The 16,824-nt window shown below is 44.4% G+C and overlaps 1 protein-coding gene across 1 annotated transcript in view; it reads right to left on the reverse strand.

The window, feature by feature from the left end:
• Nucleotides 1-8,547, reverse strand: part of PPA1 (inorganic pyrophosphatase 1) — a 37,687-nt gene extending 29,140 nt beyond the window's left edge. The window contains exons 1-2 of the mRNA XM_072756222.1: nt 8,317-8,547; nt 5,627-5,685 (exon numbers count right to left, since the gene is read on the reverse strand). Coding sequence (XP_072612323.1) covers nt 5,627-5,685; nt 8,317-8,380 — 123 coding nt within the window. The 5' untranslated portion in view covers nt 8,381-8,547. The remainder of the gene's footprint in view (nt 1-5,626; nt 5,686-8,316) is intronic.
• Nucleotides 8,548-16,824: the final 8,277 nt, after the last annotated feature.

Below are 16,824 nucleotides of genomic sequence, written 5' to 3' on the forward strand. Positions count from 1 at the left end.
CTCCTCTTGGGGAGCCTGCTCTCCTCCCTCTGCCTGTGTCTCTCATAAGTGAATAAAGAAAAAAAAAAAAGATAAATGACGGCAGGGGTGCCTGGCTGGCTCAACCAGTGGAACATGTGGCTCTCGATCTTATTCAAGCCCCATGTTGGGCTCAGAGATTGTTTAAAAATAAAATCTTTAAAAAAGAAAAAACTGAGAACGATACACAGGTGCAGAAAAGATTCTGTTAAATTTCTGAAGCATCAAGGTATTTGATTACAAGTTTGACTTTTTTTTTAGAAGAGGAGAAAAGAAACATACTTCCATATTTATATATCCTCCCAACAGTCACTAATGGAAGCCTATATTGTTAGAACAAATATGTAACACTGAAGCTTAAGATACAGAAAAATATCAAACTTCTAAATGTAAATATCAAGTCATGATATTTAAGCACTTTAAGATTTAGATAAAGCTTAATCTACTCAGTGTTTCACACTTTTAGGCTATGTTCTGGATTTTAAAATTTCTCTTATCTCAGAGGTTTTATGTCAGAAGATAGTCTGAGCTACAGGTACTTTTACATTTGACCCAAAAGAGACCTAGAGCAAATGACAAAATCCATCGAGTCCTTCCCTTTGCCTTCTTCTACTCATGGACTTGGAAATAATCCAAGCAGGGTGTTTGAGTCACAAGGATTCCCAGAACTCTCTGGGAAATATATACCCTCAAAAACTGTCCACATGTGGATGGACCTAGAGGGTATTATGCTGAGTGAAGTAAGTCAATCAGAGAAGGACAAACATTATATGGTATCTTATTTATTGTTTATTTATTTATTTCTTCAATTTATTTATTAATTAATTAAATTAATTATTTATTATTATTATATTTGGGGAATATAAAGAATAGTGAAAGGGATTAAAGGGGAAGGGAGAGAAAAGGTGCCATTCTTGTTTCTTGTTACCACAATTTCCCTTTTTACAATACAACTGGCAGTTGCTCAAGTTGTATTCCTTTATGTATAAGATGACCAGTAAACTGTAAACTTTCCCATCCGGAAATATCAGTGAGGGTGAAAAAAACATGAAAGATACCTAACTCTGGGAAATGAACAAGGGGTGGTGGAAAGGGAGGTGGGCGGGGGGTTGGGGTGACTGGTTGACAGGGCACTGAGGGGGGCACTTGACAGGATGAGCACTGGGTGTTATACTATATGTTGGCAAATTGAACTTCAATTTTAAAAAAAAGGAGGTAGCCCAGGTGGTTCAGCGGTTTAGCGCCGCCTTCAGCCCAGGGCGTGATCCTGGAGACGGGGATCAAGTCCTGTGTCAGGCTCCCTGCGTGGAGCCTGCTTCTCTCCCTCTCTCTGTGTCTCTCATGAATAAATAAATAAAATCTTTTTAAAAAAAATTTTTTAAAGGGCAGCCCGGTGGCTCAGCGGTTCAGTGCCTGCCTTCGGCCCAGGGCATAATCCTGGAGACCTGGGACAGAGTCCCACATCGGGATCCCTGCATGGAGCCTGCTTCTCCCTCTGTGTTTCTGCCTCTCTCTCTCTCTCTCTCTCTCTCTCTCTCTGTCTCTCATGAATAAATAAATAAAATCTTTAAAAAAAAAAAAAAAAAAAAGCTGTCCACATTAAGAGGTCCTGACATGGAGCAGAATAGAAGTCTTTGGGCATTTTCCCTTAGCAGAGCCAACAGAGTTGTGTGAAAGGTACATTCCTTCATCATCACCCCTCAAATGACTGACCATATTAGTGATAAAGCCTACAGCCAGGGATCCCTGGGTGGCGCAGCGGTTTGGCGTCTGCCTTTGGCCCAGGCGCGATCCGGAAGACCCGGGATCGAATCCCACATAGGGTTCCCGGTGCATGGAGCCTGCTTCTCTCTCTGCCTCTGTCTCTGCCTCTCTCTCTCTCTCTATCATAAATAAATAAAAATTGAAAAAAAAAATTAAAAAAAAAAGTCTACAGCCATACACATAACAATGTTACATGAACTTAATCACATTGGAATTAAAAAAAAAAATCACACTCTTCTGTAGCCAATGGAATTAATCAGATCCTTTATTTAGGCTATAATCCAAAATAATTTCTGGGTACCACACCCTTTTTTGTGTTTTGTATATACTAAACTTCCTTAAAAACAAAAGAACTCTTCCTGCTTCTCAGACAGGAATCTGAAGAGCTGAGGTTCACTGAGCTCTGGATCACTGGTAAAATCCAGAGTTGTTACAAGAGCTTGTGTTTTTTAAGCCAGCCCAGGGTGGTACAAAGGCTGTGTCTTCATTTGAGTAATCCCAGATTATCACCACAATCAGTCCCATACCAGACTTCAAGGAGTAGCAGAATAATCTGAGTGAAGATGTTTTACACGGCACCAAAATACAGTCTCCATTTCTTATTTTGGGGGTAACGAAGCAGTATGAAAACTAGGCACTGCAGCTGCTATAAGCATCTGATCGTTGGCTAGAAAATAGTCTGGTTACTTATAGCTATGGTCTGAAAATTCGTGTCCCCTCCCTCTCAAATTCATTTGTTGAAATCCTCACCCTCAATGGTCATTGTACAGTAGGTGGGACTTTCGGGAAGTATTTAAGCCATGACTCTGGAACCCTCATGAATGGGGTTAGTACCTTATAAAAGAGGCTCCAGAAAGATCCCTAGCCCCTTCCTCCACATAGGTACATAGCAAGAAGTCCACGACCAGAAATGGGCCCTCACCCAACCATGCTGGCACCCTGATCTCAGACCTTCAGGCCCCAGAACTGTGAGCAATAAATTTCTTTTTTAATTTAAAAAAAAAAAATTGTTTAAGATTTTATTTATTCATGAGAGACACACAGAGAGAGAGACAGAGACAGAGACAGAGAGACAGAGAGACAGGCAGAGGGAGAAAAGCAGGCGCCACGCAGGGAGCCCGATGCGGGACTCGATCACGGGACTCCAGGATCACGCTCCGGGCTGAAGGCGGCGCTAAACCGCTGAGCCACCCGGGCTGCCCGAGCAGTAAATTTCTGCTGTTTATAAGCTACCCAGTCTACAGTGTTTTGTCAGAGTAGCCCAAAAGGACTAAGGCACATACAAAAAACCCTGCTCTAGGGACACCTGGGTGGCTCAGCGGTTGAGCATCTGCCTTCAGCCCAGGGCGTGATCCCGGGTCCAGGGATCACGTCCCACAACAGACACCCTGTCAGGAGCCCACTTTTCCCTTTGCCTGTGTCTCTGCCTCTCTCTGTGTGAATCTTGTGAATAAATAAAATCTTCAAAAGAAATTTTTAAAAATCTTGCCCTATGTCAAGAAAATATTTTTTTTCCTTAGCACATCTATATGTCAAGTTGATAAACTTTCAGTCATCATTTTATACTGCTTAACTACTCAAAATGCTGTGAGAGGGTATTGTGAAGTACTTTGATATTTATTTAATTATACACCAAACAGATAATCAAGCCAACCAAATGATGCCAATTCAAGAGGAAGGAAGGATCCTGCAGTTCATATCAACTCCCAGGAAATCATATGTAACAAATTAGTTTCTGAATAAATACAACTTTGAGAATCCCACAGGAGAACATGTGCCAATTAGAGGTCCCTGCTGTAACGGTGGCACATAATTGGCCTCTGGCTATTTGCTCCACTGTCTCCAGTTGGAGCCCAGCTCACGTAGGCTCCTCAGTAGCAACATGAGTTGGATTTTCTGCCAATGTCCAAGTGTCAATCTAGAACTGAAGCAAATTTCCTGGTAGTTCAGTGAATTCACCTATTTTTCTCATAGTCAAATACATAAAAGTAGCACATACAAAGACAAGATTTAATCTTTAATGCTATTCTAGGCATGCACTGGAATGAGATGTTCACATGTATTATGTATGGATTATCTAGCTAAGGAAGATTAATAAAATTTGCAGCATTTACAAGTCAAAAAAAATTTGTACTCACTGTGAATCATGCTTCCTGGTTGAACAGTAAGAATTTTTTTTTTTAAGATTTTATTTTTGAATAATCTCTATACCCAACATGGGGCTCAAACTCCCAACCCGAGATCAAGATTCCCATGCTGTATGGACTAAGTCAGCTGGGTGCCTCAAAAAGAATTTTTTTAAAAAAATTTATTTATTTATTCACAAGAGACACGCAGAGAGAAGCACAGACATAAAGGAGGGAGAAGCAGGCACTCCATAGGGAGCTCGATGCAGGACTCAATCCCAGGACTCCAGGATCATGACCTGAGCCAAAGGCAGATGCTTGACCACTGAGCCACCCAGGTGCCCCAAGAATTTTTAAAGATATAAAAAAGCAGCAGACATTTTTCCTTGTGTTGGTTCCTAAATACTGTATAAGTTCTCCTATTGGGAAGGCATCTAAAACAAGCTATGAATTAAAAAAATAATAACTATTAAACATTTGTACAAGTAATGCATACTCTGTAAAAATACTAGAAAATATAAAAAGGCAAAAATGAAAATACAAACAGAAAGAGACACTAGCAATTCTACTTCCAGAGGATCACAGACTATGTATATAGTTGTAGACATTTTTTCCTAGCCAAGTAAGATTCTTACCAATCTGTGGTAAACATATCAATTTGTGAGGTTTCTTCAGCTCGCCGGTGTGCAAAGGAACAGACCTCTCTTTTTTAGAAGTCTGTAGACTTAGAGTGCCTGGCTCAGTTGGTTAAGCATTCAACTCTTGATTTCGGTTCAGGTCATGATCTCAAGGTTGTGTGATGGAGCCCCACACTGGGCTCTGCGCTGGGCATGGAGTCTGCTGGAGATCGTCTCTCCCACTTCCCTCTCTTCCCTGCTCTTGTGCACTTGCCTTCTCTCTCAAAAAAAGTCTCTAGACTTAACCTTCTTATTAATACTACTTGTATCTTAAGTCTACCAATCCATTAAAAGTACTGCATTTTCCGGTAGTTACTGAATAGTTTATTTTTGCTGTTTAATAAATATCCCATAACCCAAATATTATGCTGGCTATCTGGTTAATTTTAAAACCACTTATGAAGTACTAAGATTTTAGTTCCAAATACACATACAGAGAAGACCAATGTGATTCCTTTCTTTAAACCAAGGAAGCCGGCACCCAGGTGGCTCAGCAGTTTAGCACCACCTGCAGCCCAGGGTATGATGTAGACCTGGAGACCTGGGATAGAGTCCCATGTCAGGCTCCCTGCATGGAGCCTGCTTCTCCCTCTGCCTGTGTCTCTGCCTGCCTCTCTCTCTCTCTCTCTTTCTCTCTTTCATGAATAAATAAATAAAATCCAAAAAAAAAAAAAAAAAAACAACACCAAGGAAGCTTAGCCCTGCTAAGTGCAGGGCCCGAGGTGGGGCTTGATCCCAAGACTGTGAGATCATGCCCTGAGTGAAAACCAAGAGACAGCCACCTAACCAACTGAGCCACCCAGGTGACCCTAAGCCAAGACACCTTTAAAACATCTGTGTCTGTTCCTCTACTCGTTCTCCAATTTATGGTTGCTTCTTTAGGCAAATAATCTGGATTTAAGACTGATTTATTTAGTCAATGTATATTTAACTCATGGCACAATGAGGCATTTTAAGCACTATCAAGATATATAAGAAAATCCATGTGGAACTAACTGATCTGAGTAAAGAGACTATGTTTAAATGATGAGGACAGCTTACCTTATCTGCATAAATTGGAACATCATGAAATGGAGATATATATTGTCCTTTTTCATTTTCTGCAAAATGAATTAGAAAAAGTTATCACCAATTTTTTGTTAATTGTGTTTCCAGATGCATTAAGCACACATTTTTAAAAATATTTTTTAGAGTAATTCTAGGTTTACAATAAAATTGAAAAAAAGGTAGAGATTTACCATATCCCTGCCTGCTCCCACACGTGCAGAGCCTCCCCCCATTATCAACACCATTCACCAGAATAGTGAAGTAGACATTTTTTATTCTCACACCAGAAAAACTGGTTGTATATTTTACTTTCCTGACCCCTCCAAGATTGGGCTAAGTTTTCATCCTATGCTTTCCTTAGGTGTCTAACAGATACCAACCTCTATAATGAGGGCAGGGGCTGCCTTACATAATTTTGTATACCCAGAGTCTAGCAGTGCCTGGTATACAAAAGGGGATCAAACTGTTTTGGACTGATCTTACAACAGTTAACAGTTTACAGAACTAATGAAACAGTTGGGCTGGGAGTGGGGTGGGAGACAACGGAGGGGACCAACTTGCTGAATTACAAAACCCTATTGTTTTAAGTATAATGTTCCAGGAAGACAAAGTCATCTTAGATCATTATATTTCTTAAGGATAATCAAGTTGCAACAACACTTTCACAGGTAATTTCTATATTCTAGAGACCTAACTCCCATATCCAAAAAGTAATTTCAAAACTTCCTTACTGTTCTTTAGGTAAACCTCAGAGTTAGTCCACGCTGTATCCCTTCACATTTAAAAACCAAGGTACGGGACGCCTGGGTGGCTCAGCGGTTGAGCATCTGCCTTTGGCCCAGGGTGTGAACCCCGTCCCACATTGGGCTCCCTTTGAGGGAGCCTGCTTTGCTTCTCCCTCTGTCTGTGTCTCTGCCTCTCTCTCATGAATAAATAAAATCTTTAAAAAAAATAAAAATAAAAACCAAGGTAGAAGAGCAAAGACTGAGTCCCATCTCCAGTTCCACTATGATCCCTTCAGACTCACCTGTGACTCTGCAATCCTATCCACTATCAGTTTTAAAGAGACTGGCAAATATAATATTACAGAGGTTAAAAAAAATCCTCTGTTAAGGAAGGTGCGAAGAAATCTATGGCTTTAAAAAACTCTTAAAGTTAATTACATACTGCTAATTACTGGCATTTAAGTCCCAGAAAGTTCTGATAAAAAGCTCCTTCAGCCAGTGCCAAAGCCAAGGAGTGGCTGCAGTCTTCCACAATGGCCATCAAACACTCCCTACCAACACGTAACCTAAGTAAAAACTGCTGCACAAATACTGCTTGAAGGCAGTTACCTAATCCTCCCTCCACCTTCCAACTCTAGGGGCACCTCTCTAATTCCCTCTTACAGAGGAATTCTGGGGCAACACTAACTGCAACACAAACTCCGGGGCAACGAAACTACTTTTCCGTGAATTATTCATCAGAAGTTCCCACACTGCCTGATTTAACTCTGAAATTAAATAAAATGGGGAGTCCTAGCCACCCTGGATTTTACAGGAATCGTCAGCTCCGTGCGTCAACCTGAGTTCACTTTGTTTCCTCCCACAGCAGGAGCTTTGTGCAGATTCTCTCCGTATTCCCATTTGCCCCCTCCACCTCGCTCTTTCCTGCCCTGCACACATCACACGCAACGACCTCGCTGCACCTGCCCTGTTCCCTTCCCTCCGAGTAAAGCTGTTCTTTGCAGTTGAAATTGAACGCCTCTGGTGACACATTACCAAACGCCTCGGTCGTCTCCAATAATCTATTCCTAGAGGCTTGGGCGGTGGGCGGGGGGGGGGGGGCGGGGAGCGGTAGGTAGAGGTAAGGCCGAGGTAGCCTTCCTCCACCTGCAGGATGGAAAGGTCGTGCACCGGGTGAAAGCGCAACTCGGCCGGCCCGGCTCTCAGCGCAGCTCCAGGTGCAGACTCGGGGTGGGTACCCCTCGGATGCCGATGCCCTGCCCGGGGGGAGGGGGGGCAAGAACTTGGCACTTTCTCACTCGTGCTTCCCAGACTGACGTCACCTGTTTGACTCGAGGGGAACAGCTTTCCGTTTCGCAAGCCGCCTTCCCAGCATCGCTGCTGCGGGGGACACCCCAGCGGGAGGGGAAGGAGCGCTACCGCCCCCCCACACCCCGGGGGGCTCGGGCCTCCACTCATGTGGCTCCTGATCCGAGCCTCAGTTTCCCCGTCTGCAGAACCAGGGGGCAGATGCGATCCTGCTCGGTGCCCACGAGCGGAGCTACGGCTCAGGAATTAAGGTCCTTAGGGAGTCACCCGCCACGCCCCAGTCCTCCAAACCCAGCAATCCTCTTACGAGGGTTCGTTCACCTCCAGACCCCGTCGGGGGTGACTCGGTGGTTTCCTGTCCCGCCGGGCGGTGCCCGCCAAGCGGGGCACCTGCAAGACCAGCCCGGCCGGGGCCGGCCCCACCGCGCGTGTGGAAGGGGAACGCCGGGCCCGCCGGGCCGCTGCGGGCGCCACCTGCGACCCGGGGAGGCCCGGCCGCCCAGCCCCGGGGAGCCCGGGGAGCCCGGCCCGCGCCGGGACGAGGGGCGGAGCGCGGCCCGCAAGCGCCCGGGCAGGAGGCGAGCCGCGGCCCGGGAATGAATGGGCGGGCGGGCGGGGACGGGCCGCGGGCCTCGGGCCGCCGACACTCACTGAGGAAGACCCGGTACTCGAGCGTGAAGGGCGCGGCGCGCTCCTCGCTGCTGAAGCCGCTCATGGTGCCGAGGACTGGCCGCCGCCGCCGCCGCAGAGCCACCACCAGCACGCGGCGCCGGCTGACAAGGACGAGCCTCCGCGCCTGCGCACCGCGGCCACTGGACCCGCGAGCCAGCGGGGAACGGCTTTAAGCGGCCGGCCCGCCCCGCGCGCAGGCGCACTCCGCCCCGCCCGCGCGTCCCCGCGCCCCGGCCCCGCCCCCGCCCCGGCCCCGCCCCTCGGGACCGCCCGCCCGCTGGCTCCCAGGCTGGGCCACGTGGCTGGCGGCGAGCGCTGGCGCGACCTGCCTCCCCCCTCCGCCCCGAGGGCAGAGGGACCCTGACCGAGGGCGGTCACTGCGCAGGTTCTCAGCTCGCACCGGCTAGGCGTTGACCGGCACCCATCCCCCACCTTGCACACTGGGAACTGGCACCCCCCCTTCGCCCCCCTCGCCCCCCCTTCGCCCCTCCTCCGCCCAGAGTAATTCCTGGTCTCAGAAGGAGTTCCGAGGTCACGTGCTTCATCAGGCCCTGCCTTTGATCTTAAAGATGCGCATTTTAAGCAAATCCGAAGCATATTACTGACACACGCACACACACACACCCCTCCCATGGCTACCTGGTGAGTAACCAGCTCCACCACTTTCTGGTGTGGGACAGCGGGCAAATTGCTGCTAACCTTTCTGACTCGGTTTCTCATCTTGGAAATGGAGATAATAATAGTAGCTATTATGAGTCGTTGGGATGATTAACTGACCTGAGGCATGTCAGGACTCCGAGGAAGAGCTGGCTCCCTGTGAGCACTATGGAATTGTGACTTGTTATTTCTACCCTCCCCGGTGAGGGAGGATTCACTCTGCCGCCCTCCTTGCTCAACTCACCCCGGAGTCCCAAGGGACTTTTCAGTTGTAAGCGTTGGGAAGGTCCAGGCATGAGCTCAGAGTCCCTTGAGCACGTTTCTCTCAGGCATAAGTTCCTTGGAGCTTGTTTTTCAACTTCTGTTCTATTGAGTCAGGCCAGACCCCAATAGCTAAAATCTGATTGAGGCTATGGTCAGTTAATTGCATCATTTACTTCCCCAATCCTACATATATATTTTTTAATGTATTTCAAAATCCAAATTATAAATTAGGAACTGATTATTCACTAATTTGATTATATAATAATGAGTATTTCAAAGAAAGCCTAGTTTGATGGGCTGGGTTCCTTTAAAAGATCTTGTTTTTCTGGGCCATTAAAGATAGTATGCTTTTGTTTTTTCAAGATTTGTTTATTTTTGAGAGAGAGTGTGTGTGTGAGTGGGGGGAGGCAGAGGGAGAGAGAGAGTCAAGCAGACTCCAGGCTGAGTGCACAGCCTAACACAGGACCCTGAGATCATGACCTCAGCCGAAATCAAAAGTTGGATGCTTAACTGACTGAGCCACAAGGTACCCTAAAGATAATATGGTTTAAAGACATTTTGATTTAATTTTTTTATTTCAAAGCAATGACTACTATATAAACAGAGATGACCCCTGTATTAAATGAAAACCTAGTGGGATAATTTTCTAATGAGTTAGAATGTTACTCCCTTGTCTCCATCCAGACTCCAGTTAATTTTCAGAAAGCCATGACTCACTGACCTTTTGAACAGTACACCACACTATTTTACTGCAGTTGGAACACAAGGCAGGCAAAAAAAAAAAAAAAAGAGTCAAGCAATAATTTAGTCAGTAATACAATATATTACTGGAAGTTAAAGGAATCTCTGCAGAATGAACACTAAAGTAGGATTAACTTCAGGGAGTTTCTTAAGGGGATGTTCTTTGGGCTGAGTTGCTCTCAGTTTTCTGCTTTTGAGCACAGGAACTAGCTTTTTGGAAAAACACAGAATCTTGTCTGTGGCTGACTTATGAACAAATGGAAATGATGCAATTGTGTACTACATACACTTTCCCTTTTGCCTCCTGCCAGCTCAGAGCAAGATAACAAAGTCTTGCTGACCTCTGGACTTGCACACCAACTTTTATTTCATTGAGTGTGTTTGGAAGGCCAGTCAGTAGCAACTCTAATAAAATGCCACGCCCTGGTTTTGCTGGGCCACAAGTCAGTGCTTTGGAACTTTTCCCTTGCAGGCAATGGTGGTGAGACCCACAGGCTCAAGTAGATGTTGTTCTATTTCTCATATCTCCCTGAGCCTAGCATAGTACCTGGCCTAGAGGAGATGTTTAGTGAATCTTTGCTGGGCTAATGGATAGAGGAATTAATGAAAAGGAGGTAACAATACCTTCATAAGTATATTAGTTTGACAAAGGATAAACCCAACTGCTGCCAAACGTTATATAATCTTTCTTGCTCTGTAACAACTCCAGTGGCACTTCTCTTCAATCTGTATCGTGTCTTCTTTGCTGTGCTTGACCCTAGCAGGTGCCTCTAATTTTCTGATGGCCTCTCTTCTTTGACTTATGACCACATTCTCCTCTGACATTTCTCCTACTTCTCTGGCCACTCATTTCACATTCTTCCTCTTAGCTTTGTCTTCATCTCTTTATCTTAATCATCATTGTCTTTCTTCTCATGTTCTCTGTCTCTAGAGATACCATCTCCCTAGATTGTCTCATGTATATATTTGGTATTAACTACCACCTTAGGTCTTGTAACATGAAAACTTTCAAATCTACAACTAAGTTTTATTTAACACTTATTGTGGTCATTGTCTCTGCTAGGTGGTAGGGATGTGGCACTTAGACAGACATGGTCCTGGCCCTCAAAGAAGGTATAGTCCAAAGGGAAAGCAGACTTCAGCAAATAATTACAATAAATGTGGATAAGTAGAGTGATAGAGTAAGTACAAGGCATTGCATTATGGGAGCAGGGAGCCCCTTCAAGGCAGTGATCCTTAATCTATGACCAGGAGGATGAGAAGGGGTTAATAAAGCAAAGAGAACAAGGCAGAAGCCAGAAAGAGAATATTAAGAGATGAGACCAGAGGGACACCTGGGTGGTTCAGCGGTTGAGCATCTGCCTTTGATTCAGGGCATGATCCTGGGGTTCCGGGATCAAGTCCCACATAGAGCTCCCTATGGGGAGCCTGCATCTCCCTCTGCTTATGTCTCTGCTTTCTCTCTGTGTCTCTCATGAATAAATGGATAAAATCTTTAAAAGAAAGAGAGAGAGAGAGAGAGAAGACCAAAGAAGTAGGTCAGGGTTAAATGGTGGAGGTTCCTTGGAAAGCATGATGTAGGGTCTGAACTTTTCCCTAAAAGCAATGGGCAACTTAAGAGTTTTTAGCAGGAAAGGAGCATGATCAGAATTGCTTTAGAAAGTGGCTCTGTTATGGGCAGCCCCAGTGGCCCAGTGGTTTGGTGCCACCTTTGGCCCAGGGCATGATCCTGGAGACTTGGGATGGAGTCCCACATCGGGCTCCTGGCATGGAGCCTGTTTCTCCTTCTCCCTCTGCCTGTGCCTCTCTCTCTCTGTCTGTGTCTCTCATGAATGAATAAATAAAATCTTAAAAAAGAAAGAAAGTGGCTCTGTTAGCAGCATGGAGCCTGGGTTGGAGTTTTAGCAAGACTACATACAAGGAGACCAAGGAGGCGGCTGCAATAGTGACTGAGGTTAAAGATGCTGATCAGGTCCTGAACATACGTAGCAAAAGAGAAGAGCAATGATGGAGCTATGTTTAACATAGAATCAATGCAACTGGTTTCATTGGTTGGATGGAGTGGAAGACAAGGGACTGATTGCTTGAAAAAGGAAGGAAATTCTGACACACGCTACAACATGGATGAACCTTGAAGACCCTATGCTCGGTGGAATAAGTCAATCACAACAACACAAAGGCTGTGTGATTCCATTTGCATAAAATACCTTGAGAAGTCAAATTCACAGAAACAGAAAGTAGAATGGTAGTTATCAGGGGCTGGGGTAAAGGGGGAATGGGGAGATAATGTTTAACGTTATGGAGTTTCAGTTTGGGAAGAGAAAAAAGTGCTAGAGGTGAATGCTAGTGATGGCTGCATGGCAATATGAATGTACTTTCTGCCACCAGACTGTACACTTAAGAATGGTTAAAATGGGGGGCACCAGGGATCCCTGGGTGGCTCAGCGGCTTAGTGCCGCCTTCTGCCCAAGGCCTGATCCTGGAGTCCCAGGATTGAGTCCCACTTTGGGCTCCCTGCATGGAGCCTGCTTCTCCCTCTGCCTGTGTCTCTGCCTCTCTGTGTCTCTCATGAATAAATAAATAAAATCTTTAAAAAAAAATGAATGAACATTTATTTCTTGTTCAAGTTTCGTGGTGGTGCTATGAATCACCTGTGGCTCTGACCCACATGCCTTCTCATTCGCAGACTGAAGCTGAAGTAGCATCCCCCAGCCTGCCCTAACAAGACCAAGCAGAGGGGGGAAGAAATGGCCAAACCACATAATGGCTCTTTAGCTTTTGCTTAGAAATGATGTATGTCACTTCCACTCACATTCAATTAGCTAAAGAAAGTTTTGTGACCTTGCCTGATGCCAATGGGTTATGGAAATATACTCCTCCTGTATGAGACAATGCAAATGGTAACCGTGTCAAGGACTATATAATTCTCCTATAGGGAGAGAAGCAAATAGATAATAAAAATAATATTCTCTTATCACAGTCTACCTTCTTGATCATAAATACTCATTTCTATCCTTTTGGTATGAAAAATATACTCACTCTTCCTAACAAGAGTGACACCCAAAAGTTTCAACCAATCATGACATGAAGGCCAAAGTTTAATATCTCATGATAGTCTCTGCATTATGTCCATATATAGCTCCTCTTGATCCAGAGACTAATGAACTCAAAGACAAACAAATGTCATCTACTGTCCCCCACATCTCTACCTAATACAAAATGGTTGAACAGAGACGGAATAAACACTTCTGTTCATCTAAAGAAAGAATGAAAAAAAAAATAAAGAAAGAAAGAAAGAAAGAAAGAAAGAAAGAAAGAAAGAAAGAAAGAATGACAGTCTCACAACCATCACTGGTTCTTAGAATTCCCAAATCCTGCTGGGTGTAAGAAATATTCCTTGATTAAGTTCCAGTGCAGGTCCCTGGGAATAGTTCCTCGTAACTTGTGGCTGATTGGGACCTGAGCAGCTTTCTCAGCTTCCTTCCTACGCACAGAAATTTGGAAGCCCAAATGTCTCTAGCAATCACATCTTTTAACCCAAGCTGATATGTCTTGGCTGTACACCTCTCTTTACACCTTAGTAGCATTTTACCAACTTTGGACAGTCAGCTCTGTGTGCCAAATACCACGCTTATGATTCTTTTCAACAAACCTATCTCTCTAGGCATAACTGCTAAGGTAATGAACTTACCAAGCCTCCGCTGGAGAGCCACGCTCTTAGTCTGTTTTCCCTGGGTCACTTTATTCAACCAGGGACTTGTTGGCAGCCACTGCTCATGACCTTGATCTGGTCTCTGTCCAGAGGCTGAGTTTTAAACTCTGTTTACAAAACAGTTCTTTTCTGAGCTCATCTATTTCTTTTTTTTTTTTTTTTTTTTTTTTTTTTTAAATTATTTTTTTTTTAATTTTTATTTATTTTATTATTTATGATAGTCACAGAGAGAGAGAGAGAGAGAGGCAGAGACACAGGCAGAGGGAGAAGCAGGCTCCATGCACCGGGAGCCCGATGTGGGATTCGATCCCGGGTCTCCAGGATCGCGCCCTGGGCCAAAGGCAGGCGCCAAACCGCTGCGCCACCCAGGGATCCCGAGCTCATCTATTTCTTGTAGCAGCCCTGTCAAATGCAGCTAAAAACAACCAAGGCACACTCATGACAATCTGTTCCCCAACCATTTTGTCTAAACTCACAAGCTGCTTAATAGTAATCTGCCTTCTAAATGACCAAAAGCCACACCACTTGCTGCCCACCGCTGGGAAGCAATGGCACATACTTAAGGACAGCATTCTGCAACTTACACTGATTATTCTATCAGTCAGATTTTCTAGATAATGTTGAGTTAACAGACAGCCGTCCCCTGCTGAAATCTCACTACATTCGTTTCTCAGATTACATGTCAGGGCTACAGATTGGTTTGGCTCTGCTCCATATATCTGTTATTCTAGAATCCTGATGGAGGGAACAGCTCTTATCGTGGTCTTATGTAGAGGGAGAAGAGAAACTTCTGAGTCACACTGTGGTTCCTAAAGCTTCTGGTTGGAGTTGATATAGAGCTTCTGTTCACTTTCCATTGGCCAAAGTAAGTCATGTAGCCAGGCCGAAAGTTAAGCGGACAGAGAATTATATTTATCTGCAGGGAGGCATTTATAATGCACTTGGTAACAAAGGGTTCTGTGCTCCTACTTCAGGGAAGAGAGTGAATAATTGGAAACAATAAGATAATCTTGTATTCCTCTGACACAGGAGTTTGGGAAACCTAGTCTATAGGGGACTACTGCCCCCTGCCCCTGTCCACAACAAATACAGAAGAGCAGGGAAAGAGAGTAAAGAATGGATGGATATGACAACAGCGACTTAGGACAGCAGTAGAGCTGGATGAAGAGGCAGCTTGAAGTCACAGTGGTGTAGTCCATTATATAAGACAGAGGAAAAAATGTCCAGAATTGTCAGTAACACATAATGGAGAAAATCTTATAGAGATTCTAGGGGGTGACAAGAGACAGAAGTCCAGGTTGAGAAGTTCAGTAAGTGGTTAGATATGAGGCCTGGAACTGAGAAGAGAAAGGAAGGTTGGCTAAAATCATTGATTTGGGCAAATAGAGCCACAGGAGAAAATGAGACTACCTAGCAGAACTATATATATTAATGAAATAAATATATATTTATATATAAACATGTAAATATTTAAATATAAATATATCTATATTTTTTAAAGATTTATTTTTATTTATTTATGATAGACATAGAGAGAGAGAGGCAGAGACACAGGCAGAGGGAGAAGCAGGCTCCATGCCAGGAGCCTGACGCGGGACTTGATCCCAGGACTCTAGGATCGTGCCCTGGGCCAAAGGCAGGTGTGAAACTGCTGAGCCACCCAGGGATCCCCCGAATATATATTTAAATAGAAATATTTATATTTAAATATATATTTATATTTTTATATATTTGTGTGATTGTATATTTAAGTTTATTTTACATATATATATACATGGTTTACATATATATATATATATATATATATATATATATATATATATATATATGGTTGTTGTTGTTTTTTAAAGTAGAGGGCCCAGAACAGAACCCTGAGAAATCTCAATATTCCAGGGATGGACGGCAGAAGAAAAGCCAAGAAAGGGTCAAAAGAAGCCGTGACAGAGAGGTGGGGGCTAAAACAAGGAAGTATGGTGTCTTGGAAGCCAGAGAAAGGGGAGAGGATTTAAGAAGAAGGAGATGATCAAGCCTTACATAGAGTTCTCAGCATAACTGGTGCATGAGCATCTCGTATTCACCAAATCCAAAAATCTTTTCTCTTGAGATAGACTCAGTTGCCAGTGCCTCAACTGCCCACTCATCCTACCAAGAGGTCCTTGTGGGTCTCTTTTGGTTAATCTCTGTGGCAGTCACTGGTAACCCACTCAATACCTGTTCACGCCCCTTTCTTTTTCCCAACAGGACTGTGTTGGTCAGACATGCATCCACTCACCCCTGGGTGGCCATGTATTTCGGGAAATGTGGTGCCATCCCAGCCCCAGGGGAGGGTCCGATTAAGTTTATCACAGTGATTCTGTTCCCCCTTGCCAATGACTAGTTTGGTTAGAAATATGTGACACAATGCTGCCAATGCAGTCTAAGGGGAGGTTCTCTTGCTTCTATGAGAGATGCTCTTCTTTCTTTACACATTGTCATGGAATTTGCCAAGCACAGCTGTCTTACAATCTGGAGGGGACATAGGCTGCAGGTAGTACAATATACCCAAAATGAAGATGCCAAATGGAAAATCTTAGGTCTTGATGTCACTGAGCTGCTGACTTATTAAAACTGGGCCCTTCCTGCCTAAGGCTTTTTATGAAACGATAATAAATTGACCTTACTAATAGTTAATGCATGATGTAAGATAATAAATTGACTTTGTTGTTGTGTAAAAACTGGTGTGATTCAGAGTATTATGTTTCTTGCAGCTGAAAGACATTCTAATGGATACAGCTTCCCATCAGTCACCTCCTCCCCAAGATTACTTAGGTTGGGGCAGCCCCGGTGGCGCAGCTGTTTAGCGCCGCCTGCAGCCTAGGGCATGATCCTGGAGACCTGGAATCGAGTCCCACGTCAGGCTTCCTGCATGGAGCCTGCTTCTCCCTCTGTCTGTGTCTCTGCCCCCGCCCACCTCTCTCTCTGAATAAATAAATAAATCTTAAAAAAAAAAAAAAAGATTACTTAGATTGGAGATTGACTCTGGTTCCAGGGAGGGGCCTTGATTCGTCTAAATCAATCATTGTAATCATATGCCCTTTACCTGTTCAGGTAAATGCTCCATCAAAGAGCATGGA

The sequence above is a fragment of the Vulpes vulpes genome, chromosome 4, assembly GCF_048418805.1.
Source record: "Vulpes vulpes isolate BD-2025 chromosome 4, VulVul3, whole genome shotgun sequence".
Taxonomy (NCBI): domain Eukaryota; kingdom Metazoa; phylum Chordata; class Mammalia; order Carnivora; family Canidae; genus Vulpes; species Vulpes vulpes.